General features: G+C 44.0%; 1 protein-coding gene across 5 annotated transcripts in view; it reads right to left on the bottom strand.

Moving 5' to 3' along the window:
- The window catches only part of LOC140196911 (disintegrin and metalloproteinase domain-containing protein 12-like), a 212,993-nt gene that overhangs the window by 72,589 nt on the left and 113,442 nt on the right, over window positions 1-26,962 (bottom strand). For all 5 annotated transcript variants that reach the window (XM_072256841.1, XM_072256844.1, XM_072256843.1 and 2 more), the window contains exons 7-9: window positions 26,572-26,637; window positions 17,184-17,255; window positions 11,291-11,457 (exon numbers count right to left, since the gene is read on the bottom strand). In XM_072256841.1, coding sequence (XP_072112942.1) covers window positions 11,291-11,457; window positions 17,184-17,255; window positions 26,572-26,637 — 305 coding nt within the window. The remainder of the gene's footprint in view (window positions 1-11,290; window positions 11,458-17,183; window positions 17,256-26,571; window positions 26,638-26,962) is intronic.

Raw genomic sequence — 26,962 nt, 5'->3', positions numbered from 1 at the left:
TGTGCTGCAACCTTTAGTCTCTGCCTACACGCAGGGAGAAGTATAGCCAGGTGATCAGACTTCCTGAAGTGACGGTGTGGGATAGCACGATGAGAACTATTGACAGTGGTGTAACAGTGCTCCAGTGTGTTGTTCTCTCTGGTTCTACAGATGATTTGTTGATGGTAATTATTTAGTGATTTTTTTCAAGCTGGTCTGGTTAACATCCCCCAAAATGATGGGGACGGCATCAGGATGTGCGGTTTCGTGCCTGTTGATTACATCACTCAGTTCATCTAGAGCCTGTATGACATTGACCTGAGATGTCTCTATCAGCTTTGCACATCTGGACACTTCAATTTTCCCCATTCTTCTTTACAAAACTGTTCAAGATCTGTCAGATTGCGTGGGGATCATGACTGAATAACCCTTTTCAAGGCCAGCCACAAATTCTCACTTGCACTGAGATCGGATTGCAGGACATTAACTTTGTTGTTTTAACCCATTCCTGTGTAGCTTTGGCTTTATGCTTGAGGTCATTGTCTTGTCAGAAAACACATCTTCTCCCAAGTTGCAGTTCTCTTGCAGACTGCATCAGGTTTTCCTGCAGGATTTCCCTGTATTTTGCTGCATTCATTTTACCCTCTACCTTCACAAGCCTTCCAGGGCCTGCTGCAGTGAAGCATCCCCACAGCATGATGTAGCCACCACCGTGCTTCACGGTGGGGATGGTGTGTCTTTGATGATGTGCAGCATTTAGCTTACACCAAAACAGCATTTAGTCTGATGGCCAAAAAAGCTCAATTTTGGTTTAATCAGACCATAGAACCATCTTCCAGCTGACCTCAGAGTCTCCCACATCCCTTCTGGCAAACTCTCAATGAGATTTCATGTGAATTTTCAACAGTGACTTTCTCTTTGACACTCACCCGCAAAGCTGCGACAGGTGAAGCACCTGGGTAGCAGTTGTTGTATGCGCAGTCTCTCCCATCTCAGCCACTGAAGCTTGTAACTCCTCCAGATTGTCATAGTTCTCTTAGTGGCTTCCTTCACTAGTCCCCTTCTTGCACGGTCACTCAGTTGAGGATGGACAGCTCGAGGCAGATTTATAGCTGTGCCATCTTCTTTCCATTTCTTGATGATTGACTTAACTGTCCAAGGGATTTTCAGTGACTTGAAAATTTTCCTGTATCCATCTCCTGAGTTGTGCTTTTCAATAATCTTTTCACAGAGCTGTTTAGAATGTTTTTTTTGTCTTCCTAGGTAGTTTTTACCAGGATACTGACTCACCGGCAATTGGACCTTCCAGATACAGGGGTATTATTACCACAATCAATTGAATCACCTTGACTGCACACAGGTGATCTCTATTTAACTAATAACTAATTATGTGACTTCTAAAACCAATTGGCTGCACCAGAGGTGATTTGGTGTGTCATATTATGCAATCAATTATTTTGTATTTTATGTTTGTAATTAATTTAGATCACCTTGTAGAGATCTGTTTTCACTTTGACACAAAATATCTTTTTCTATTGATCAGTGTCAAAAAATGCCAAATTAAATCCACTGTGATTCAATGCTGGAAAACAATAAAAATGAAAACTTCCGGGGGTGGGGGGGGGGGTGAATAACTTTTATAGGCACTGTAGTTGGAGTTGTGGAAGTAGAGAGACGACAGAAGGACTTAGATTAGGAAAATGGGCGAGGGCATGGCGGATGGAATACGTTGTTGGGAGGTGTACGGTTATGCACTTTAGTAGCATTCTACTCCGAAATCTTATGGATAGATGGTTCCCTCAGCATGGAAAAGATGGGCGTAGTCTTGGAAGGGAGGATCATAGAACCATAGAACACTACAGCACAGAAAACAGGCCATTTGGCCCTTCCAGTCTGTGCTGAAATGTTATTCTGCTAGTCCCACTGACCTGTATACAGTCCATAACCCTCCAGACCTCTCCCATCCATGTATCTATCCAATTTATTCTTAAAACTTAAGAGTGAGCCCGCATTTACCATGTCAGATGGCAGCTCGTTCCACACTCCCACCACTCTGAGTGAAGAAGTTCCCCCTAAACTGAGTGGAAACTCCAGCAGAACAACATGAGAGAGGTCTGGAGGGGGATGAGGACCATCACTGGGTTCTGGCAAACTAGGAATAAAGGAGCAGAAGGCAGTGTGGACAGGGCCAATGAACTTAACCTGTTCTTTAACAGACTTGACATTGTGGCCCCTGCCCATCCCCCACATGAGCCATCTGTTGTTGACCCCCAACCAACACATATTCCACTCTCCCCTCCTACCCCTCCTCACAGTCCCCCACTCTGCTCTCATGACTATATCCCTTTCCCACATGAAACCACCATGGTGGCCTTCACAGCTGAACAGGTAAGAAGACAGCTGAAACGTTTCAACCCAAGCAAGGCTGTAGGACCAGATGGTGTCAGTACCAGGGTGCTCAAAGCCTGTTCCCCTCAGCTATGTGGAGTACTTCGCCATGTATTCAACCTGAGCCTGAGGCTCCGGAGGGTTCCTGTACTGTGGAAGACGTCCTGCCTCGTCCCTGTGCTGAAGACGCCGCGCCCCAGCGGCCTCAATGACTACAGACCGGTGGCATTGACCTCCCACATCATGAAGACCCTGGAGAGACTTGTTCTGGAGCTGCTCCGGCCTATGGTCAGGCCACACTTAGATCCCCTCCAGTTCGCCTACCAGCCCCGACTAGGAGTTGAGGATGCCATCATCTACCTGCCGAACCGTGTCTACGCCCACCTGGACAAGCCAGCGAGCACTGTGAGGGTCATGTTTTTTGACTTCTCCCGTGCGTTCAACACCATCTGCCCTGCTCTACTGGGGGAGAAGCTGACAGCAATGCAGGTGGATGCTTCCCTGGTGTCATGGATTCTTGATTACCTGACTGGCAGACCACAGTACGTGTGCTTGCAACACTGTGTGTCCGACAGAGTGATCAGCAGCTCTGGGGCTCCACAGGGGGCTGTCTTGTCTCCCTTTCTCTTCACCATTTACACCTCAGACTTCAACTACTGCACAGAGTCTTGTCATCTTCAGAAGTTTTCAGGTGACTCTGCCATAGTTGGATACATCAGCAAGGGAGATGAGGCTGAGTACAGGGCTATGGTAGGAAACTTTGTCACATGGTGTGAGCTGAATTATCTGCAGCTTAATGTGAAAAAGACTAAGGAGCTGGTGGTAGACCTGAGGAGAGCTAAGGTACCGGTGACCCCTGTTTCCATCCAGGGGGTCAGTGTGGACATGGTGGAGGATTACAAATACCTGGGGGTATGAATTGACAATAAACTGGACTGGTCAAAAAACACTGAGGCTGTCTACAAGAAGGGTCAGAGCCGTCCCTACTTCCTGAGGAGACTGAGGTCCTTTAACATCTGCCGGACGATGCTGAGGATGTTCTACGAGTCTGTGGTGGCCAGTGCTATCATGTTTGCTGTTGTGTGCTGGGGCAGCAGGCTGAGGGTAGCAGACACCAACAGAATCAACAAACTCATTTGTAAGGCCAGTGATGTTGTGGGGATGGAACTGGACTCTCTGACGGTGGTGTCTGAAAAGAGGATGCTGTCTAAGTTGCATGTCATCTTGGTCAATGTTTCCCATCCACTACATAATGTACTGGGTGGGCACAGGAGTACATTCAGCCAGAGACTCATTCCACTGAGATGCAACACAGAGTGTCATAGGAAGTCATTCCTGCCTGTGGCCATTAAACTTTACAACTCCTCCCTTGGAGGGTCAGATACCCTGAGCCAATAGGCTGGTCCTGGACTTATTTCATAATTTACTAGCATAATTTATATATTACTATTTAACTATTTATGGTTCTATTACTATTTATTATTTATAGTGCAACTGTAACGAAAACCAATTTCCCCCGGGATCAATAAAGTATGACTATGACTAAACCTTTCCCCTTTCACCCTAAAGCCATGTCCTCTCGTATTTATCTCTCCTAATCAAAGTGAAAAGAGCCTACTCACATTTACTCCGTCTATACCCCTCATAATTTTGTAAACCTTTATCAAATCTCCCCTTATTCTTCTACGCTCCAAAGAATAAAGTCCTAACCTGTTCAATCTTTCCCTGTAACTCAACTCCTGAAGACCCGGCAACATCCTAGTAAATCTTCTCTGCACTCTTTCAATCTTACTGATATCCTTCTTATAGTTAGGTGACCAGAACTGCACACAATACTCCAAATTTGGCCTCACCAATGTCTTATACAACCTCCCCGTAACATCCCAACTCCTATACTCAATACTTTGATTTATGAATGCCAGGATGCCAAAAGCCTTCTTTACAACCCTGTCCACCTTGTGACACCACTTTCAGGGAATTATGTATCTGAACTCCCAGATCCCTTTGTTCCTCCGCACTCCTCGGTGCCCTACCATTTACTGTGTATGTCCTACCTTGATTTATCCTTTGTCTGCATTAAATTCCATCTGCCATTGTCTGGCCCATTTTTCCAGTTGGTCCAGATCCCTCTGCAAGCTTTGAAAGCCTTCCTCGCTGTCCACAACGCCTCCAATCTTAGTGTCATCGGCAAACTTGCTGATCCAATTTACCACATTTTCATCTAGATCATTGATATAGACAACAAACAACAATGGTCCCAGCACAGATCCCTGAGGCACACCACTAGTCACAGGCCTCCAGTCTGAGAAGCAATCATCCACTACCACTCTCTGTCATCTCCCACACAGCCAATTTCAAATCCAGTTTACAACCTCTCCATGGATACCTAGTGTCAGAACCTTCTGAACTAACTTCCCATGTGGGACCTTGTCAAATGCCTTACTAAAGTCCATGTAGACAACATCCACAGCGTTCCCTTCGTCTACTTTCTTGATAAGCAAAGTTTTTCCACAAAGGGTGTACCTCTGTGGAATTAGCTGCCAGAGCAAGTATTTGGAGCAGGTACAGTAACAACTTTTGTAACATATTTGCACAGATACATGAATAGAACTGGCAAATGGAACACCTTGCCTGGCGTGGACCAGTTGTGCTGAACGGCCTGCTTCTGTGCTGCATGTCTCGAGGACTCTACTCATGGTGAAAGAAGGAATGAAGGAGCAGATTAGCATTTAAACACAGGAGATTACAAAATGGTGCAGGACCTAGGGATCTGCGGATCGTAGTGCACTGGGGTCTGGCCTGTGTGTACAGCAGCTAACTAGGAAGGACCTATAGGATGTCTGTCTTCAGTGCAAAGTATATGGAGTCTAAAAGTAAGGAGTTTTAGATAAGACCATGAGACATAGAAGAACTAGGCCATTTGGTCCTTCAGTCTGATCCGCCATTCAATCATGACTGATCCTTTTTCTTTCCCTCCTCAGCCCCACTTTGATGCCGTGTCCAATCAAGAACCAATCAAGCTCTGTCTTAATTACACCCACGACCTGGCCTCCACAGCTGCCTGAGGTAATAAATTCCACAAATTCACCACCATATGGCCAAAGAAATTTCTCTGCATCTCTGTTTTAAATGAACGGCCCTCTATCCTGAGGCTGTGCCCTCTTGTCCTGGACTTCCCCACCATGGGAAACATCCTTTCCACATCTACCATGTCTAGGCCTTTCAACATTTGAAATATTTCAATAAGGTCCCCCCTCATCCTTCTGAATTCCAGTGAGTACAGACCCAGAGCTATCAAAAGTTTCTCATCTGAAAAAGCTTTAATTCCCAGAATCATCCTTGTGAACCTACTCTGAACCTTTTCCAAAGCCAGCTTATCTTTTCATAGGTGAGGAGCCCAGAACTGTTCACAATTCTCAAGGTAAGGCCTCACCAGTGCTTTATAAAGCCTCAGCATCTCATCCCTGCTCTTGTATTCTAGACCTCTTGAAATGAATGCTAACATGGCATTTGCCTTCCTCACCACTGACTCAACCTGCAAGTTAACCTTCAGGGTGTTCTGCACGAGGACTCCCAAGTCCCTTTGCATCTCAGATTTTTGGATTTTCTCCCCATTTAGAAAATAGTTTGCACATTTATTTCTTCTACCAAAGTGCATGAACGTGCATTTTCCAACACCGTATTTCATTTGCCACCTTTTTGCCCATTCTCCTAATCTGTCTAAGTCCTTCTGCAGCCTACCTGTTTCAACATCTGGCACCTTGCTAGTGTCTTGCAAAATACTCATTTAGCTCATCCAGTATCTCCTTGTCCCTCATTATTACTTCTCCAGTCTCATTTTCTAGTAGTCCTACATCCATTTTCATCTCTCTGTTATTTTTACATGCATGGAAAAAGGTTTTAGTAACCACTTTGATATTGTTTGTTAGCTTGCTTTCAAATTTCTTCCTTTCCCTCCCAATGATTCTTTTAGTTACTCTCTGTAGGGTTTTAAAAGCTTTCCAATCCTCTGTCTTCACGCTATTTTTTGCTTTGTTGTATGCCCTCTCTTTTGCTTTTACATTCGCTGTGACTTCCATTGTGAGCCATGGTTGTACTATTTTGCCATTTGAGCATTTCTTCATTTTTGGAATACATCTATCCTGCAACTTTCTCACTTTCCCTCAAAACACACGCTATCGCTGCTCTGCTGTCATCCCTGCCAGCATCTCCTTCCAATTTGCTTTGGCCAAGAGTGGTGTGTGTTTGGAATACATTGTCAGGGATGGTGGTAACGGGGGCGGGGGGGGTCAGATGTAGGTTTTTACACAGAGAGAGGTGTGTGTTTGGAATACACTGCCATGATGGTGTTGAAGCAGATACATTCGTGGTGAGTCCCTAGATGAAAGACGCTTAAGTAGGCACACAGGTAGTAGAGAGGGAAGGGTTAGATTGATCTTAAAGTAAGTTAAAAATTCAACACAACATGATGGGCTGAAGGGCCTGTACTGTGCTGGGTGTTCTATGCTCTACAGTGTGCATGAAGAGAGGTTAATTATGAGCCGAGCTGGGCTGAAACTCTCTGGAGTTTGAAGGAATGAGAGGTAACCTTACTGAAACATAAAATTCTGAGCAGTGCTGTTGTGCTGGGGTATTTGAACAAGAGAGCAGTCATTCACTTCAGACAGAGAAAAAAAAGGAGGAATCTCCTCTCTTGGAAAATCATGAGACTTTGGAATTCTTTCAAAGGATTGCCAAGTTTGAATTGCTTAATAACATCAAGGCAAAGACTGACAGACATTTGTATGGAAGGGTAGGAGGAGTGGTGCTGAAATCACAGCTGGATCAGCCAGGGTACAGCAGGCTCGAGGGGCAGAGTGGCCTTGCCCTGCTCTTCATTTTATGGTGTCAAAAATACAAATGTCTACATCAGTGTTTCTAATTTATAACTTTAATAATTATACATGTAATAAGATTCAGGACATCCTGGCAATGATCATCCCTTATCATCCTTGAAGTGTAGTTTGTGGCTTGCTAATACACAAGATTCACACAGAATTACACCTCAGGTGAGAACACCCAGCATTCATCCAGACTCATGTACCAAGTGTGTACTCCCGGTATTTACTCAGAATCATGTCTCAGGACAGAACACCCAGGGTTTGCCCAAAATCAAGCCTCAGGCAAGAATGCCCAGCTTTCACCCAGACTCATGCCTCAGGTTAGAATGCCCATCATTCACCCAGAACCACGTCTGAAGTGAGAATGCCCAGGGTTTGTCCAGAATCGCACCTGAGGTGAGATTGCCCAGGATTCACACAGAACCACACTTCAGCTGAGAAAACTCGGGATTCATCCAGAATCATGCGTCTGGTGAGAACGCCTGGCATTCACACTTCAGGTGAGAATACCCAGGAATCACCCAGAATCACCTTTTGGGTGAGATTCCCCATGTGTCTCCTGGAATCATCCCTCAAGTGAGAACCCAAGGCATTCAATGAGAACCATGTCTCAGGTGAGAACACCCAGGGTTTGCCCAGAATCACGCCACAGCTGAGAACATGATTCCACCTATCGATCTGCCATTTCATCATGGCTGATCCTGGATCCCTCTCAACCCCATACACCTGCCTTCTCGCCATATCCTTTGATACCCTGACCGATCAGGAAATGATCAACTTCCGCCTTAAATATACACATGGATAGGTTCTCCACTGCAGTCTGTGGCAGAGCATTCCACAGATTTACTACTCTCTGACTAAAAAAAATTTCTCCTTACCTCTGTAAGGACATTTACAAGGAAAGATGTGTAAAAAGGGCCCATAGGATCATTGGGGACCCAAGTCATCCCAACCACAATCTATTCCAGCTGCTACCATCCGGGAAACGGTACCACGGCATAAAAGCCAGGACCAACAGGCTCCGGGACAGCTTCTTCCACCAGGCCCTCAGACTGATGAACTCACGCTGATCTGAGTGTACTGTATATTCCTTCAACTGTTCTATTTATTATAAATTATTATAAATTACTCTGAATGCACATTGCACATTTAGATGGAGACATAATGTAAAGACTTTTACTCCGCACGTATGTAAAGGATGTAAGAAATAAATAAAGTCAAGTCATTCTAAAGGGTTGCTCCTCAATTCTGAGGCTGTGCCCTCTAGTTCTGGGTACCCCAACCAAAGGAAACATCCTCTCCACATCCACCCTATTTAGTCCTGTCAACTTTCGATATGCTTCAATGAGATCCCCCCAGCGTTCTTCTAAATTCCAGTGAGTACAGGACCAAAGCTGCCAAATGCTCCTCATATGTTAACCCCTTCATTCCCAGAATCATTCTCAGGAACCTCCTCTGGACCCTCTCCAATGACAACACATCAACAACTGCTCAAATGCAACTCAAGATGAACATAAGACCAAAGGACATAGGAGTAGAATTAGGCCATCTTTCCCATGGAGTCAACTCTGCCATTCAATCGTCCCTCTCAACCCCATTCTCCTGCCTTCTCTCCATAACCTTACTAATCAAGAACCTATCAACCTCCGCTCTAAATAGACCCAATGACTGGGCCTCCACAACAGTCTGTGGCAATGAATTGCACAGATTCGTCACTATCTGGCTGAAGAAATTTCTCCTCATCTCTGTACTGAAGAGACATCCTTATATTTTGAGGCTGGTCCTGGACTCCCTCACTAGAGGAAACATCCTCTCCATATTGATTCTATCTAGCTCTTTCGATCTTCGATATGCTTCAATGTGATCCCCCTAATTCTTCTGAACTCCAGTGAGTACAGGTCCAGAGCCATCAAACACTTATCATACGTTATCCCTTTCATTCTCGGAATAATTCCATGAACCTCCTCTGGACCCTGTCCAAAGCCAGCACATCTTTACTCAAATAAAAGCCCAAAACTGCTCACAATACTCCAAGTGCTGTCTGACCAATGTCCTGTAAAGCCTCAGCATCATATACTTGCTCTTATATTCTCGTCCTCTTGAAACGATTGCTAACATTGCAATTGCCTTCCTTACCACCAACTCAATCAGCATGTTAACCTTTAGGGAATCCTGCACAAGGACTCCCAAGTCCCTTTTCACTTCTGATTTTTCAATTTTCTCCCCGTTTAGGAAATCGTCTATGCCTGTATTCCTGCTGGCAAAGTGTATGAAAATACACCTGCATTCACCATATTCCAAATGCCACATCTTTGCCCATTTTCCCAAAGTCCCAGGCAGACTCCCTGCTTCCTCAACACTAAACACAAAATAATCTGCAGATGCTGGGATCAAAGCAATACTCACAACATGCTGGAGGAGCTCAGCAGGTCGGGCAGCTCAACGTTTCAGGCCAGAACCCTTCCTGACGAAGGTCCTGATGAAGGGTTCCAGCCCGAAACGTCGATAGATCTTTTCCATGGATGTTCCTCAACACTACCTACCCCTCCACCTATCTTCGTATCATTTGCAAACTTGGCAACAAAGCCATCAATTCTGTCATCTAAATCGCTGACATATAACACGAAAAGAGGTATTCCCAATACTGACCTCTGCAGAGCGGCAGCCAACCAGAATAGCCCCTACTTATTCCGACTCTTTGCCTCCTGCCAATGTTACTTCTTTATTCAGATACAGCATGGAGCAGGCCCAGTGATCACTGATGAACCCCGCTAGCTCTGACCTCATCACGGGACAATCTACAATGACCAATTAACCCAGCTGGTACGTCTTTGGACTATGGGAGGAAATTAGGGAAAACTCTAATTCCATGGGAAGGGTGTACACAGACTCCGTAGAGAATGGCACCGGAGTTGATCTCCAAAGTCCAGAATGCCCTGAGCTGTAACGTATGATGCTAACCACTACACTACTGCAGCTCCCCTACTATCCATGCTAGAAACTTTCCTGTAATTCCACGGGATCTTACCTTGCTAAGCAACCTCTTGTGTGGCACCTGGTCAAAGACCTTCTGAAAATCTGAATACACAACATCCACCAATTCTCCGTTTTTCCAACCTGCTTGTTAGTTCTTCAAAAAATTACAACAGACTTGTCAGGCAAGATCTTCCCTTAAGGAAACCATGGTGACTTTGATCTACATTATTATGTGCCTCCAAATCCTCATCCTTAGTAACGGATTCTAACATCTGTACTTGCTGGAGTTTAGAAGGGGGATATCTATTGAATATTGAAAGGCCTAGATAGAGTGGATGTGGAGAGGATGTTTCCTGCATTGGGGGAGTATAGGACCAGAGGACACAGCCTCAGAATAGAGGAATGTCCATTTAGAACAGAGGCGAGGAGGAATTTCCTTACCCAGTGGATGATGAATTCATTGTCACAGAAAGCTGAGCAGACCAAGTCATTGGTTATATTTAAGGTGATGGTAATGGGTTCTAGATTCATCAGGTTCTAGATTGATCAAAGTGTCAAAGATTGATGGGTTCTAGAATAGCCTGAGTGTCACAGTTGATGGGTTCCAGATTAGTCTGGGTACAAAGGCCAATGGGTTCTAAATTAATCAGGGTGTCAAAGGTACATGGGTTCTCGATTAAATTGGGACACCTAAGGTTGACGGACCCTAGATTAATCAGGGTGTCAAGGATTGATGGGTTCTAAATTGATCAGGGTATCAAATGTTGATATGTTCTAGATCAATCAGGGTGTCAAAGGTTGGTGGGTTCTAGAGTAACCATGGTGTCAAAGTATAACGGGATCTAGGTTAACTGGACTGCCAAAGGCTGGGTGAAGGTAGTAGAAGGGGATAATAAAGCAGCCATGATAGTATAATTTCCTTCTTCTGCCTCCCTCCCTTCTTAAAGAGTATCCACTAAATATCGTCCTTCCAGAGATGTCGACATTCTGATGATGAGTGAAAAGATTCACAGTTACCTACTGCAGAACGACGGGAGTTTACAAGAGAGATGGTGTAAAGCACTCACAGAACGAGCTGTGCGTTGTCGTTGTACAGCCGGGGGAGCAGGCTACTCTTTCTCCACTGAAGGAATCGGGTCAGCATTTTCCCGGCATCCCTGTCCACTGTGACTTGGTCCTGGGTCCACACCTCAACTCCAATCAGAGCGATCCGGATGTTAAATGGTCTGTAATACTGCAGGGAGAAGAGTGAAGAGCTGCTCACTGGATTTACCAAGAACCTATGGGCCCAAATAGACCAGGAGACCATAAGACATAGGAGGAGAATGAGGCCACTTGGCCCATCGAGTCTGCTCTGCCATTCTATCATGGCTGATTATTAACCTCAACTCCATTCTCCTACCTTCTCCCTGTAACCTTTACCACCCAGACTAATCAGGAATCTATCAACATCTGCTTTAAGTTTACATAGTCATAGTCATACTTTATTGATCCCGGGGGAAATTGGTTTTCATTACAGTTGCACCATAAATAATAAATAGTAATAGAAATAGTAATAGTAATATTACTATTAGTAAATAGTAATAGTCATGGAAATAATAAATAGTAATAGAATAGTAATAGAAAATAGTAATAAATAGTTAAATAGTAATACGTAAATTATGCCAGTAAATTATGAAATAAGTCTATTGCCTATTGGCTCGGGGTGTCTGACCCTCCAAGGGAGGAGTTGTAAAGTTTGATGGCCACAGGCAGAAATGACTTCCTATGACGCTCTGTGCTGCATCTCGGTGGAATGAGTCTCTGGCTGAATGTACTCCTGTGCCCACCCAGTACATTATGTAGTGGATGGGAAACATTGACCAAGATGGCATGCAACTTGGACAGCATCCTCTTTTCAGACACCACCGTGAGACAGTCCAGTTCCATCCCCACAACATCACTGGTCTTACGAATGAGTTTCTTGATTCTGTTGGTGTCTCCCACCCTCAGCCTGCTGCCCCAGCACACAACAGCAAACATGATCGCACTGGCCACCACAGACTCGTAGAACATCCTCAGCATCGTCCGGCAGATGTTAAAGGACCTCAGTCTCCTCAGGAAATAGAGACGGTTCTGACCCTTCTTGTAGACAGCTTCAGTGTTCTTAGACCCATCCATAGCAGAGAATTCCACAGATTCACCACCATCTGGCATCTCACCTCTGTTCTAAATCCAGACTCCCTGCTTCCTCAACATTACTTGTCCCTCCACTTATCTTCGTATCGTCTGCAAATGTGGCCACAGATCCATTAATTCCTTCATCCAAATCGTTGTCAGATAACGTGAAAAGAAGCAGTCCCAATTCTAACCACTGTGGAACACTACTTGTTACTGGCATCCAACCAGAACAGGTTCCTTTTATCCCCACACTTAGCCTCTTGGCAGTCAGCCAATCTTCTATCCCCGCTAGTATCCTTTCTGAAATACTGAGGGCTTTTATCTTGTTAAGCAGCCTCATGTTCAGCACCTTGTCAAAGGCCTTCTGAAAATCCAAGTAAACAATATCTGCTGACTCTCCTTTGTCTATCCTCCCTGTTATTTCCTCAAAAACTCCCAACAGATTTGCCAGACAAGATTTCCCCTTAAGGAAACCATGCTGATCCAACATAGCATCATAAAGTCATAGAAAAGTACGACACGTTATATGTTATATGTGTTCCTGGTTATATTGGGCTGATAAAAATGAACAACCACCTTGGGTTGATTAGGAATTGAAAGCTGTGAAACAGTTTTACTTAACCTCGTTATTAGGAGCTTCTTTATCTGTACATCTGGCCAAAATTTCTAATCTAAATTTATATCCTATGATTGAGCAGTCGTTACGAATTTGGTACCAGTTTTGTAATTTTTTTAATCTCAAAAAATTTAACCTTCTCAGTTTAATTTATCAGAAGTATTTATTTAAACCTTCATTAAGTGATCCTACTTTTTTTCTTTGGAGGAATAAAGGAGTCTATTCCTTCATGGATCTGTTCCAAGAAGGCCGATTGATGTCTTTTGAGAAATTAGTAACTAAATACTCTCTCTCGTACTCACATTTCTTGCAATATTTTTCAGGTCAGACATTTCTTACAAGAATATTTAAGTAATTTTCCATATACACAGGATTCTGACCTGTTAGACATTATTTTAAAAATGAACCCTTTAGTGAAAGGTTTTATTGGGAAATTTTATAATTTACTGTTACAACAGTACAATTGCCCTTCACTTAAGATTAAGCAAGATCGGGAAAGAGAGCGTAACATGACCTCGATAACAGCGGATTGGTTACGAATTTTGAAGTTGGTTAACTCTTCTTCGATTTGTGCCAGTCACTCTTTAATTCAACTTAAAATTGTACATCATTACTATTTGACAAAGGAGAGACTGTCTAAAATGTTTCCTAATGTTGATAGTGAGTGTGATAGATGTAAAACCGAGACAGCAATATTGACACATACGTTTTGGTCGTGTTCTGTATTGAAACAGTTTTGGAAATCTATTTTCTCTACAATTTCTAAAGCTTTAAAAATTAATTTGCAACCTAATAAATTGACAGGCAACACACATCAAAGTTGCTGGTGAACACAGCAGGCCAGGCAGCATCTCTAGGAAGAGGTACAGTCGATGTTGCAGGCCGAGACCCTTCGTCAGGACTAACTGAAGGAAGAGCTAGTAAGAGATTTGAAAGGGGAAGGGGGAGATCCAAAATGATAGGAGAAGACAGGAGGGGGAGGGATGGAGCCAAGAGCTGGACAGGTGATTGGCAAAAGGGATATGAGAGGATCATGGGACAGGAGGCCCAGGGAGAAGGAAAAGGGGGAGGGGGGAAAATCCAGAGGATCGGCAAGGGGTATAGTCAGAGGGACAGAGGGAGAAAAAGGAGAGAAAGAGAAAGAATGTGTGTATAAAAATAAGTAACAGATGGGGTACGAGGGGGAGGTGGGGCATTAGTGGAAGTTAGAGAAGTCAATGTTCATGCCATCAGGTTGGAGGCTACCCAGATGGAATATAAGGTGTTGTTCCTCCAGCCTGAGTGTGGCTTCATCTTTACAGTAGAGGAGGCCATGGATAGACATGTCAGAATGGGAATGGGATGTGGAATTAAAATGTGTGGCCACTGGGAGATCCTGCTTTCTCTGGCGGACAGAGCCCCCTCGTACCCCATCCGTTATTTATTTATATACACACATTCTTTCTCTCTCTCTCCTTTTTCTCCCTCTGTCCCTCTGACTATACCCCTTGCCGATCCTCTGGATTTTCCCCCCTCCCCCTTTTCTTTCTCCCTGGGCCTCCTGTCCCATGATCCTCTCATATCCCCTTTGCCAATCACTTGTCCAGCTCTTGGCTCCATCCTTCCCCCTCCTGTCTTCTCCTATCATTTTGGATCTCCCCCTCCCCCTCCAACTTTCAAATCTCTTACTAACTCTTCCTTCAGTTAGCCCTGGCGAAGGGTCTCGGCCTGAAATGTCGACTGCACCTCTTCCTAGAGATGCTGCCTGGCCTGCTGCGTTCACCAGCAACTTTGATGTGTGTTGCTTGAATTTCCAGCATCTGCAGAATTCCTTGTGTTTGCGCTAATAAATTGATTGGTTTGTTCGGTATAATCCTCAATATATTCATGATATTTCTATATCAGACCAACATGTAATTGCATTTATTACATTATTGGCCAGAAGGGCTATTTTATTAAAATGGAAAGATGTCTCTGCTCCCACTTTGATACAATGGTTCTCTCAGGTGATGCTATGTCTTAGTTTGGAGAAAATCAGAAGTCGAACTTTTGATCCTCGATTTGACTTTGAGAAAAGGTGGGGCTCTTTTGCCGCTACTATCATTTGATTGGAGTTAATTAAGATGGTCCCCTTCTGAGTCTTGTGTAAATGGATTTGAGTTGGCGGATTGATGTTTGTCTTTTATGGAAGCTTGCATGGCGTATAGCTCTGGGGTCATGCTCCCAATGTTTTTTTCTCTTTTCAGTTTTTTTTGTTAGCAGGGGTTTTCTTTTGTTTTAGTTAGCAGGGGTTCTCTTCCTTCTTTCTTTTTTCCAAAAAAAAATACTCTTAACACCGTTTTTTGGTTATTATTGATATATTCTTTAGCTTTTTTTAATCAGTTATTTGGTAATTTAATTCCTCATTGTATATTGACATGTTGACTTGATTACTTTCATGTATTTTTTGTTAATCTCAATAATAATCAATAAAAAAGATTTTAAAATGAGAAAAGTACAACACAGGACAGGCCCTTCGGTCCATCTAGTCTATGCTGAAAGCATTTAAACTGCCTACTTCCATCAACGTACATGTGGACCATAGCCCTCCATACCCCTACCATCCATGTACCTATCCAAACTTCGCTTAAATGTTGAAATCCAGATTGCATGCATCCCTTGTGCTGACATCTCATACCACTCTCTTACGTCCCTCTGAGTGAAGAAGTTTCCCCTCATGTTCCCCTTAGACTTTTCACCTTTCACCCTTAACCCATGACCTCTCATTGTAGTCCCACCCAACATCAGTGGAAAAAGCCTTCTTGCATTAACCCTATCTATACCCCTCATAATTTTGTATACTTTTTATCAAAGCTCCTCAAAATCTTCTACATACTAAGGAATAAAGTCCTAACCTATTCAATCTTTCCTTATAACTCTAGTCATGCAGACCCGGCAACATCCTTGTAAGTTTTTTCTGCACACTTTTAACCTTGTTTACTTCTTTCCTGCATGTAGGTGACCAAAACACCCCATCTAAACGCCTTGTATTCCCTGGAGTTCAGGAGAATGAGGGGGGATCTTGGAGAAACATTCCAAATGTTGAAAGGCCTGAACAGATTAGATATAACATAGTTATTTCCCATGGTAGGGGCGTCTAGGACAAGAGGGCACAACTTCAGGATTAAAGGACGTCCATTTAGAACAGAGCTGTGGAGAAATTACTTTAGTCAGAGGGTGGTAAATCTGTGGAATTTGTTTCCACGAGCGGCTGTGGAGGCCAAGTCATTGGGAGTATTTAAGGCAGAGATAGATAGGTTCTTGATTAACCAGGGCATCAAAGGGTATGGGGAGAAGGCAGGGGAGTGGGAATGACTGGAAGAATTAGATCAGCCCATGATTGAATGGTGGAGCAGACTCGATGGGCCGAATGGCCTACTTCTGCTCCTATATCTTATGGTCTTATAAGTACTTCTCAGGTCCTGTTCTTTGGGTCTTTCCCAATTCCTTATATTCTTATATCCTTATATCCTTAATACCCAGAGACTAGACTGACATCTACATCATTTATTATTATATTATAATTTGTCCTCTACTGTGCCTATTGTCTTGTTTATTATTTATTGTACTGCCCAGCACTGTTTTGTGCACTTTATGTAATCCTGTGTAGGTCTGTAGTCTAGTGTAGTTTTTGTGTTGTCTCACTTAGTCCAGTGTAGTTTTGTGTTGTTTCATGTAGCACCATGGTCCTGGAGGACGTTGTTTCATTTTTACTGTGCACTGTACCAGCAGTTTATGGTCGAAATGACAATAAAAAGCGACCTGACTTGACTTGACTCACTGTGTAGGACCTCGTCCCCTCTTTCCCCTTTCTACCTACGTCATTGGTGCCAACGTGCACCATGACCTCTGGCTGCTGACCCTCCCCTTCAGATATTCTGCAGCCACCTGGAGCCATTGCTGACCCTGGCGTGCGGGAGGAATCAGGCAATCCGGCTGTCCTCCAGTCACTGAGCCTTGTGTCACTCTGCCCTTGCTGACTTCACTCTCATCCAAAGAGCTGAGCAGTCAAACATTCTCTCACGACAAGCATCTTTGGCTTTTATTGCAGGTAACCAGTACCTGCCACAATTTGCATTTCTCTGACTAAGGTGAGTAGGAGGATTCATTAGTCGAGTGGTTACGGGTGTGGATAAGACTGTGTGACATGTGGTAAACTCACTCACCATGTCCATCGTGTTTGCAATGTTGAGCATCCTCTTCACCACAGCATCCTTATTCTTCCCAAGGACTTGGTACTGGAAAACAATCAGTGATTAGACATAATTGACTGAAATCCACTCTGTCCCATCCAGTCCCACCACCCGAACCGCTCTACACAATGTCCAAACCCACCCAGACCCACCACCCAAACCTCTCTGTACACAATCCTCAATCCCATCCAGTCCCACCACCCGAACCACTCTACACAATGTCCAAACCCACCCAGACCCAGCACCAAAACCACTCTGTACACAATCCTCAATCCCATCCAGTCCCACCATCCAAACCACTCTACACAATGTCCAAACCCACCCAGACCCAGCACCAAAACCACTCTGTACACAATCCTCAATCCCATCCAGTCCCACCATCCAAACCACTCTACACAATGTCCAAACCCACTCAGACCCAGCACCAAAACCATCTGTACACAATCCTCAATCCCATCCAGTCCCACCATCCAAACCACTCTACACAATGTCCTATCCCACTCAGACCCAGCACCAAAACCACTCTGTACACAATCCTCAATCCCATCCAGTCCCACCACCCGAACCACTCTACACAATGTCCTATCCCACTCAGACCCACCACCCAAACCACTCTACACAATGTCCTATCCCACTCAGACCCAGCACCCAAACCACTCTGTACACAATCCTCAGTCCCATCCAGTCCCACCACCCGAACCACTCTACACAATGTCCAAACCCACCCAGACCCACCACCCAAACCTCTCTGTACACAATGCCCTATCCCACTCAGTCCCACCATCTAAACCACTCTGTACACAATCTATCCATAAGACATAAGACCATAAGATATAGGAGCAGAATTAGGCCATCTGTTCCATCATTCAATCATGGCAGATCTTATTTCTATTTCCTCCTCAGCCCCACTTCCCAGCCTTCTCCCCATACTTTTTGTTGCTATGTCCAGTCAAGAACCCAATTAAATACACCCAATGACCTGTCCTCCACAGCTGCCTGTGGCAACAAATTCCACAAATTCACCAAACTTTGGCTAAAGAAATTTCTCCACACCTCTGTTTTGAATGGACACCCCTCTATCCTGAGGCTGTGCCCTCTTGATGTAGACTCTCCCACTATGAGAAACATCCTTTCCACATCTACTCTGTCTAGGCCTTTCAACATTCAAAAGATTTCAATGAGATCCCCCCTTCATTCTTCTGAATTCCAGCAAGTACAGGCCCAGAGCCATCAAATGGTCCTCGTATGATAACCCTTTCATTCCTGGAATCATCCTTGTGAACCCTCCAATGTCAGTACATCTTTTCTAAGATGAGGGGCCCAAAACTGTTCACAATACGCAAGGTGAGGCCTCACCAGTGCCTTATAAAGCCTCAGCATCACATCCTTACTCTCGTATTCTAGACCTCTTGAAATGAATGCAAACATAGCATTTGCCTTCCTCACCACTGACTCAACCTGCAAGTTAACCTTTAGGGTGTTCTGCACAAGGACTCCCAAGTCCCTTTGCATCTCAGATTCCTGGATTTTCTCCCTGTTTAGAAAATAGTTCGCACATTTATTTCTACTACCAAAGTGCAAGACCATGCATTTTCCAACATTGTATTTCATTTGCCCTTCTTGCCCAATCTTCGAATCTGTCTAATTCATTCTGCATCCTACCTGTTTTCTCAACACTACCTGCCCCTCCACCAATCTTCATATCATCTGTAAACTTGGCAACAACGCCATCTGCTCCATCATCTAAATCATTTATATATAGCATGAAAAGAAGCAGTGATCCCTGTGGAACACCACTAGTCACTGGCAGCCAACCAGAAAAGGGTCCTATTATTCCCACTCACTGCCTCCTACAAATCAGCCAATGCGCTAACATGTTAGTAACTTTCTCTCCTTCTCTCTTGTAACAGTAAATACACCCACTTCTCTTCCTTCACACACTACAACATCAGGCATACTGCTAGCGTCTTCCACAGTGAAGACTGATGCAAAATACTGATTTAGTTATCAGCCATCTCCTTGTCTCTCGTTATTATTTCTCAGGGCTCACTTTCTAGCGGTCCTATATCCACTCTCATTTCTCTTTTATTTTTAACATACTTGAAAAAAAATTTACTATCTACTTTGATATTATTTGCTAGCTTGCTTTCATATTTCATCTTTTCTCATCTAATGATTTTCTTAGTGGCTCTATGTAGGTCTTAAAAACTTCCCAATCTCACTAATTTTTGCTTTGTTGTATTCCCTTTCTTTTGCTTTTACAATAGCTTTGACTTGAGGTTGCCTTGGCAGTCAAAGTGAAGGATAATCCAAAGAGCTTTTACAGGTATATTAAGAGCAAAAGGATTGTAAGGGATAAAATTGGTCCTCTTGAAGATCAGAGTGGTCGGCTATGTACGGAACCAAAGGAAATGGGGGAGATCTTAAATAGGTTTTCTGCATCTGTATTTACTAAGGAAACTGGCATGAATTCTATGGAATTGAGGGAATCAAGTAGTGAGATCATGGAAACTGTACAGATTGAAAAGGAGGAGGTCTTTGCTGTCTTGAGGAAAATTAAAGTGGATAAATCCCTGGGACCTGACAGGGTGTTCCCTCGGACCTTGAAGGAGACTAGTGTTGAAATTGCAGGGGCCCTGGCAGAAATATTTAAAATGTCGCTGTCTACAGGTGAGGTGCCAGAGGATTGGAGAGTGGCTCATGTTGTTCTGTTGTTTAAAAAAGGATCAAAAAGTAATCCGGGAAATTATAGGCCATTAAATTTAACGTTGGTAGTGGGTAAGTTATTGGAGGAAGTACTAAGAGACAGAATCTACAAGCATTTGGATAGACAGGGACTTATTAGGGAGAGTCAACATGGCTTTGTGCGTGGTACGTCATGTTTGACCAATCTATTGGAGTTTTTCGAGGAGGTTACCAGGAAAGTGGATGAAGGGAAGGCAGTGGATATTGTCTACATGGACTTCAGTAAGGCCTTTGACAAGGTCCCACATGGGAGGTTTGTTAGGAAAATTCAGTCACAAGGTATACATGGAGAGGTGGTAAATTGGATTAGACATTGGCTCAATGGAAGAAGCCAAAGAGTGGTAGTAGAGAATTGCTTCTCTGAGTGGAGGCTTGTGACTAGTGGTGTGCCACAGGGATCAGTGCTGGGTCCATTGTTATTTGTCATCTATATCAATGATCTGGATGATAATGTGGTAAATTGGATCAGCAAATTTGCTGATGATACAAAGATTGGAGGTGTAGTAGACAGTGAGGAAGGTTTTCAGAGCCTGCAGAGGGACTTGGACCAGCTGGAAAAATGGGCTGAAAAATGGCAGATGGAGATTAATACTGACAAGTGTGAGGTATTGCACGTTGGAAGGACAAACCAAGGTAGAATATACAGGGTTAATGGTAAGGCACTGAGGAGTGCAGTGGAACAGAGGGATCTGGGAATACAGATACAAAATTCCCTAAAAGTGGCGTCACAGGTTGATAGGGTCGTAAAGAGAGCTTTTGGTACATTGGCCTTTATTAATCAAAGTATTGAGTATAAGAGCTGGAATGTTATGATGAGGTTGTATAAGGCATTGGTGAGGCCGAATCTGGAGTATTGTGTTCAGTTTTGGTCACCAAATTACAGGAAGGATATAAGTAAGGTTGACAGAGTGCAGAGAAGGTTTACAAGGATGTTGCCGGGACTTGAGAAACTCAGTTACAGAGAAAGGTTGAATAGATTAGGACTTTATTCCCTGGAGCGTAGAAGAATGAGGGGAGATTTGATAGAGATGTATAAAATTATGATGGGTATAGATAGAGTGAATGCAAGCAGGCTTTTTCCACTGAGGCAAGGGGAGAAAAAAAACAGAGGACATGGGTTAAGGGTGAGGGGGGAAAAGTTTAAAGGGAACATTAGAGGGGACTTCTTCACACAGAGAGTGGTGGGAGTATGGAATGAGCTGCCAGACGAGGTGGTAAATGCGGGTTCTTTTTTAACATTTAAGAATAATTTGGACAGATACATGGATGGGAGGTGTATGGAGGGATATGGTCTGTGTGCAGGTCAGTGGGACTAGGCAGAAATGGTTTGGCACAGCCAAGAAGGGCCAAAAGGCCTGTTTCTGTGCTGTAGTTTCTATGGTTTCTATGGTTCCCTTGTCAGCGACGGTTGTACTATTTTACCATTAGAGTGTTTCTTCATTTTTGGAATACACATGTCCTGCACCTTCCTCATTTTTCCCCAGAAACGCACACCATTGCTGCTCTGCTGACATCCCTGCCAGCATCTCACCATCCAAACCATCCCACACTCTTACACAGTCCCACGCCTATAATCTTATCATCTAAATGATCTCCATCATTCTCATATTACAGCCCATCACCATAAGACATAGGAGCAATATTAGGCCATTTGGCCCATCGGGTCTGTGCCGTTGTCATGGCTGAATTATTATCCCTTTAACCTCATTCTCTTGCCTTCTCCTCATAACTTTACAATAACCTATTGACTTCTGCTTTAAATGTACATAATGAATTTGCATCTGTAGCTGTCTGTGGCAATGAATTGCAAAGATTCGCCACCTTCCAAGTGAAGAAATTACCTCTCATCTCTGTTTTAAAGGGACACCCTTTTATTTTTAGGCTGTGTCCTTTGGTCCTAAACCCCGCACTATAGGAAACCGCCTCTACACATTCATTATTCAATATACGAGGGGTGATTGATAAGTTCGTGGCCTGAGGTAGACGGTCTCAATTTTAGAAAACCTAGCACATTTATTCTTCCTACATTTACACACTTACTCCAGTGGTCAGGGAGCATATCCAGAAGTGGTCCACGGCAGGGGTGATTGATAAGTTTGTGGCCCAAAAGTAGAAGGAGATGAGTTAGTAACTTCAAACTTTCTGCATTTTCACTCAACTGCTGTACATGTAACGAGAGCTGTATAACTCCTCTTCTTCTACCTTAGGCCACGAACTTATCTATCACTCCTGCTGTGGACCACCTGGAGGTCCAAGATGCTCTCGTCACATGCACGTGCAGTTCAACTCTTTGAGTGGTAATGCATGAAGTTTGAAGTTAATAACTCATCTCCTTCTACCTTAGGCCACGAACTTATCAATCACCCCTGTTGTGGACCACTTCTATAAAGAAGGGATCCGTATGCTCCATGACCGCTGGACTAAGTGTGTACATGTAGCAGGGGACTATGTTCAAAAATAAATGTGCCAGGTTTTCTAAAATTGAATCCTTCTACGTTAGGTCACGAAGTTATCAACCACTCCTCATAGTTTCAATGAAATCCTTCTAAACAGGCCAGAGACATCAAACATTCTTCATACGTTAATCATTCCATTCTTGGAATCATTCTCGTGAACCAATGCCAGCACATCTTTTCTCAGGTAAGCGGTCCAAAACTGCTCACAGTACTTGAAATTTAATTTTGCCAGTGTGCTGGGAACACTTAGTGTCACATCTTTGCTTTTATATTCTCGTCCTCTGGGAATGAATGTGAAGATTGCATTTGCCTTCCTCACCACAGACTCAGTCTGCAAATCAACCTTTAGGGAATTCTGCACTGAGACAAAATGTTCTCTCTCATTTGTAATGGCCAGTGTGCGCAAAATTCTTGTGCTGTGCAATTTTGTGCCCAGTGACAACAATGTGTACGCTGAATAATTTCTTCAATAAAAACAGTATAAATAAGCTAGTTCTAAAATCTGCAGACAAATCATCACAAATCCCACATTGTCAACACCATCTGCATCAGAAACCGGAAAAGGAAATGTGATTGTGTACGATAGTGAGATACACTTAACATGGCACTGAGGTAGAAGGTGACAACCTTTTGTGGCACACCTTGGAGGGAACGTTGACTGAGACTCCCAAGTTTTTTTGCAACACACATAAAAGTTGCTGGTAAAACGCAGCAGGCCAGGCAGCATCTATAGGAAGGGGTACAGTCGACGTTTCGGGCCCAGACCCTTCGTCAGGACTAACTGAAAGAAGAGCTAGTAAGAGATTTGAAAGTGGGAGGGGGAGGGGGAGATCCGAAAACAAGTCTTTTTGCACCTCGGGTTTCTGAATTCACTCCCTATTTCGAAAATAATCTGCGCCTTTATTTTTTCTAGCACGGTGCATGACCGTGTATTTCCCTACTCTGTATTCCATCTGCCACTGGTTTGCCCATTCCCCAATTTGTCCAAGTCCACATCCATGAGACGTAAATGGTCAGTGTGCAGGTACAGTGGGTAATAAAGAAGCTTAAAGAACAAGCAAGAATGGAGGATGTTTTCCAGGAGTGGGTTTGCATATGCTCCTGCTCATTACATCTCATTCAGATGGTCAGAAACCTCTGGGCATTGTTATCTCCCTCCGATTCCTACCTTGTATTGTGTCATCAACAAAACTGAAAATGTTATATCATGGTCAAGGCACAAATCACCAAATGACATGGACAAAAGAGCAGAGGTAATGGGAGCAGGAATGATCCCATGTTGTACTAGCCTGGTCCAACATTCAGTAGATTTAGCAGATATGGAAACACCTTGAACTGAAAAGCCTACAGAAAGTAGTGGATACAGCCCAGTCCATCACAGGTAAAACCCTCCCTGCTATTGAGCACGTCTGCAAGGAGCACTGCCAGGAAAGCAGAATCCAACGTCAAAGACCTCGAATACCCAGGACATGCTCTCTTCTCACTGCTGCCATCGGGAAGGAGGTACAGGAGCCTCAGGACTCACACCACCAGCTTCAGGAACAGTTATTACCCCTCAGCCATCAGGCTTTTGAACCAGAGGGGCTAACTTTACTCAACTTCACTTCCCCCATCACTGAACTGTTCCCACAACCTATGGACTCACTTTCAAGGACTCTTCATCTCATGTTCTCAATATTTATTGTGTATTTATTATTATTGTTTTGTTTCTTTGTCTTTACTATGAATGCCTGCAAGAACATGAATCTCAAGTTTGTATATGGTGAGATACTGTCCATGAACTTTGATAATAAATTCATTTTACTTTATCTTTTACCTCAACCACACTTTACGTGCATGGAGCTCACACACCTAATAGCTGAGCATCTTGAGCCCTCCTGAGCGGCTGCAGAGTTGGGACAGTGGTTAGTAAAACGCTTTAGCAGCTCAGGTTGTCCAAGTTCGGAGCTCAGTTCCAATGTCACCTGAAGGAGTCTGTGCATCCTCCCAGTGGAATGCACGGGTTTTCTTTGGGTGATCTGGTTTCCTCCTGCAGCCTAAAGACGTACCGGGTACGTTGATCACTCATTGTAAATTGTCCTGTGATGAGGCTCGGGTTAAATCGGGGGACGTTGGGCTGCCTGGCTCAAAGGGCAGGAAGGGCCTACTCCAATCCAACCTCGATAAATAAACAGCCAGAGGTCCCAGTCGCACACAGCCCAGCTCCAAACACCCCTCACCTGTACGGAAATGAGATATACCTGTGCATGGGGATACTGGTCCCCCCAGAATTCATAATCAGGTTGAATATCACTGACTTACGTTGTGAAATTAGTTACTGTGCGGCACCTCCACTGCTGGTCCAACGGCACATCTTGGTAGCACAGAGGTTAGCTCTACGCTTTATATCATCGGTAATTGGGGTTCAATTCCCACTGCTGCCTGTATGTTCCCACCGAGACCTCGGCTGCCCCCGTTTCCTCCCTCATTCTAACGGTGTAGGGTTAGGGTTAGCAAGTCGTGGGTATGCCACGTTGTCACCAGAGGCAAAGCAACACTTGGAGAGGGAGAGGTAGAAGGAGATGGGTTATTAACTTCAAGCTTTCTGCATAATCACTCAAAGAGTTGAACTGCATGTGCATGTATCGAGAGCTGTATAACTCATCTCCTTCTACCTTAGGCCACAAAGTTATCAATCACCCCTGCTGTGGACCACCTGGAGGTCTAAGACACCGACTTCTACAAAGACCGCTGGATTAAGTGTGTAAATGTAGGAGGGGACCATGTTGAAAAGTAAATGTGCTAGGTTTTCTAAAATTGACTCCTTCTACCTCAGGCCATGAACTTATCAATCACCCCTCGTATTAGCTATAAGGAGAAATTAGACAAACGAATTGTTTTTTGTAGAGTGAGAGTGGACATGAGAGGTTGGTTTATAAGATAATGACAGGTACAGCCAGAGTAGATGGTCAGAGTCTTACCCCAGGGTGGAAATGTTATACACTAGTGGGCGTAGGTTTAAAGCGAAAAGGGTAAGTTCAAACAAGATTTATGAGACAAGTTTTCTTTTACACAGAGAGTGGTGGGTGCCTGGACTGGACCGCCAGGGTCAATGGAGGAAACAGGGGGGATGTCAGAGGTAAATTTTACACAGAATGTTGGGGGCATGGAACTTGCTGCTCAGGGTGATGGCAGAGGAAGATATATTAGGGACATATAAGAGTCACATGGATAATTAAAATTGGAGAGAGATGTAAGACGGAAAAGTTAGGTTGTTCTTAGAGCTGGTAAAAAAGTTGGCACAACATAGTGGCTGAAGAGCTTGTACTGCACTGGGGTATGTCCCATGTTTCGATTACTGAGGTATGTCCCATGTTTCGATTACTGAACTGGGGTATGTCCCATGTTTCGATTACTGAGGTATGTCCTATGTTTCGATTACTGAGGTATGTCCTATGTTTCGATTACTGCACTGGGGTATGTTCTATGTTTCGATTACTGAGGTATGTCCTATGTTTCGATTACTGAGGTATGTCCTATGTTTCGATTACTGCACTGGGGTATGTTCTATGTTTAGATTACTGCACTGGGGTATGTTCTATGTTTAGATTACTGCACTGAGGTATGTCCCATGTTTCGATTACTGAGGTATGTCCTATGTTTCGATTACTGCACTGGGGTATGTTCTATGTTTCGATTACTGAGGTATGTCCTATGTTTCGATTACTGAGGTATGTCCTATGTTTCGATTACTGCACTGGGGTATGTTCTATGTTTCGATTACTGGGGTATGTTCTATGTTTAGATGTGATAGCAACATTGAAGAGCTACTTAGACAGGAACGTGAACAGGCAGGGGATTGAGGTATACAGACCATGAGAAGGTAGGTAGGATTACTTTAATTCGGCAGCATGGTCAGTGCAGGTACAGAGGCGGCCCTGTACTGTTCTCTGCTCTAAGTTCACTGTTTCTCTGTTCTCTGTACTCTGTTCACTGTTCTATGTTCTGTGTTCTCTGTTTCTGTGTTCACTGTTCTATGCTCTCTCTTCTCAGTTTCTATGTACTATGTTTCGCTGTTTCTACCTTTGATCAACATTGGCTAACTCCTGTCCTCTGTTTCCAACCTGAGCCGTGAATCTTAGCACTGGGCTCAGTAAATGATGTTCGAAGAAGCAACGAACCTCTGCATTGTCTGCCACCAGGACCATCTCCACGTACTTCATCTCTTGCACAATATTCCTCTTCATCTGCAAAGGGAAATAACCTGTTAGTGTGAGACAACATGGAATGGTAGCCTGTCTGAGAGACTGTAACCAACTCCTGACAGATTTTACATTGTATCTCTGCATTAACCGTTGGTGCCATTGTAGTGTGATGGTTAACGCGATGCTATTGCAACTCAGGGCATTCCCGTGTGAAGTGTTCAATTCTGGCACCACCTGTAAGGACCTTCTTGCCATGAGGTGCTTAGGTTTCCTCCGGGTGCTCCAGTTTCCTCCTACAGTCCAAATATGTACTGGCCATTAGGTGAATTGGTCATTGTAAATTGTCCCTTGAAAGGGCTAGTGCTAA

This window comes from Mobula birostris, chromosome 4, assembly GCF_030028105.1.
Source record: "Mobula birostris isolate sMobBir1 chromosome 4, sMobBir1.hap1, whole genome shotgun sequence".
Lineage (NCBI taxonomy): Eukaryota > Metazoa > Chordata > Chondrichthyes > Myliobatiformes > Myliobatidae > Mobula > Mobula birostris.
This window is presented reverse-complemented; position numbering and strand designations above follow the sequence as displayed.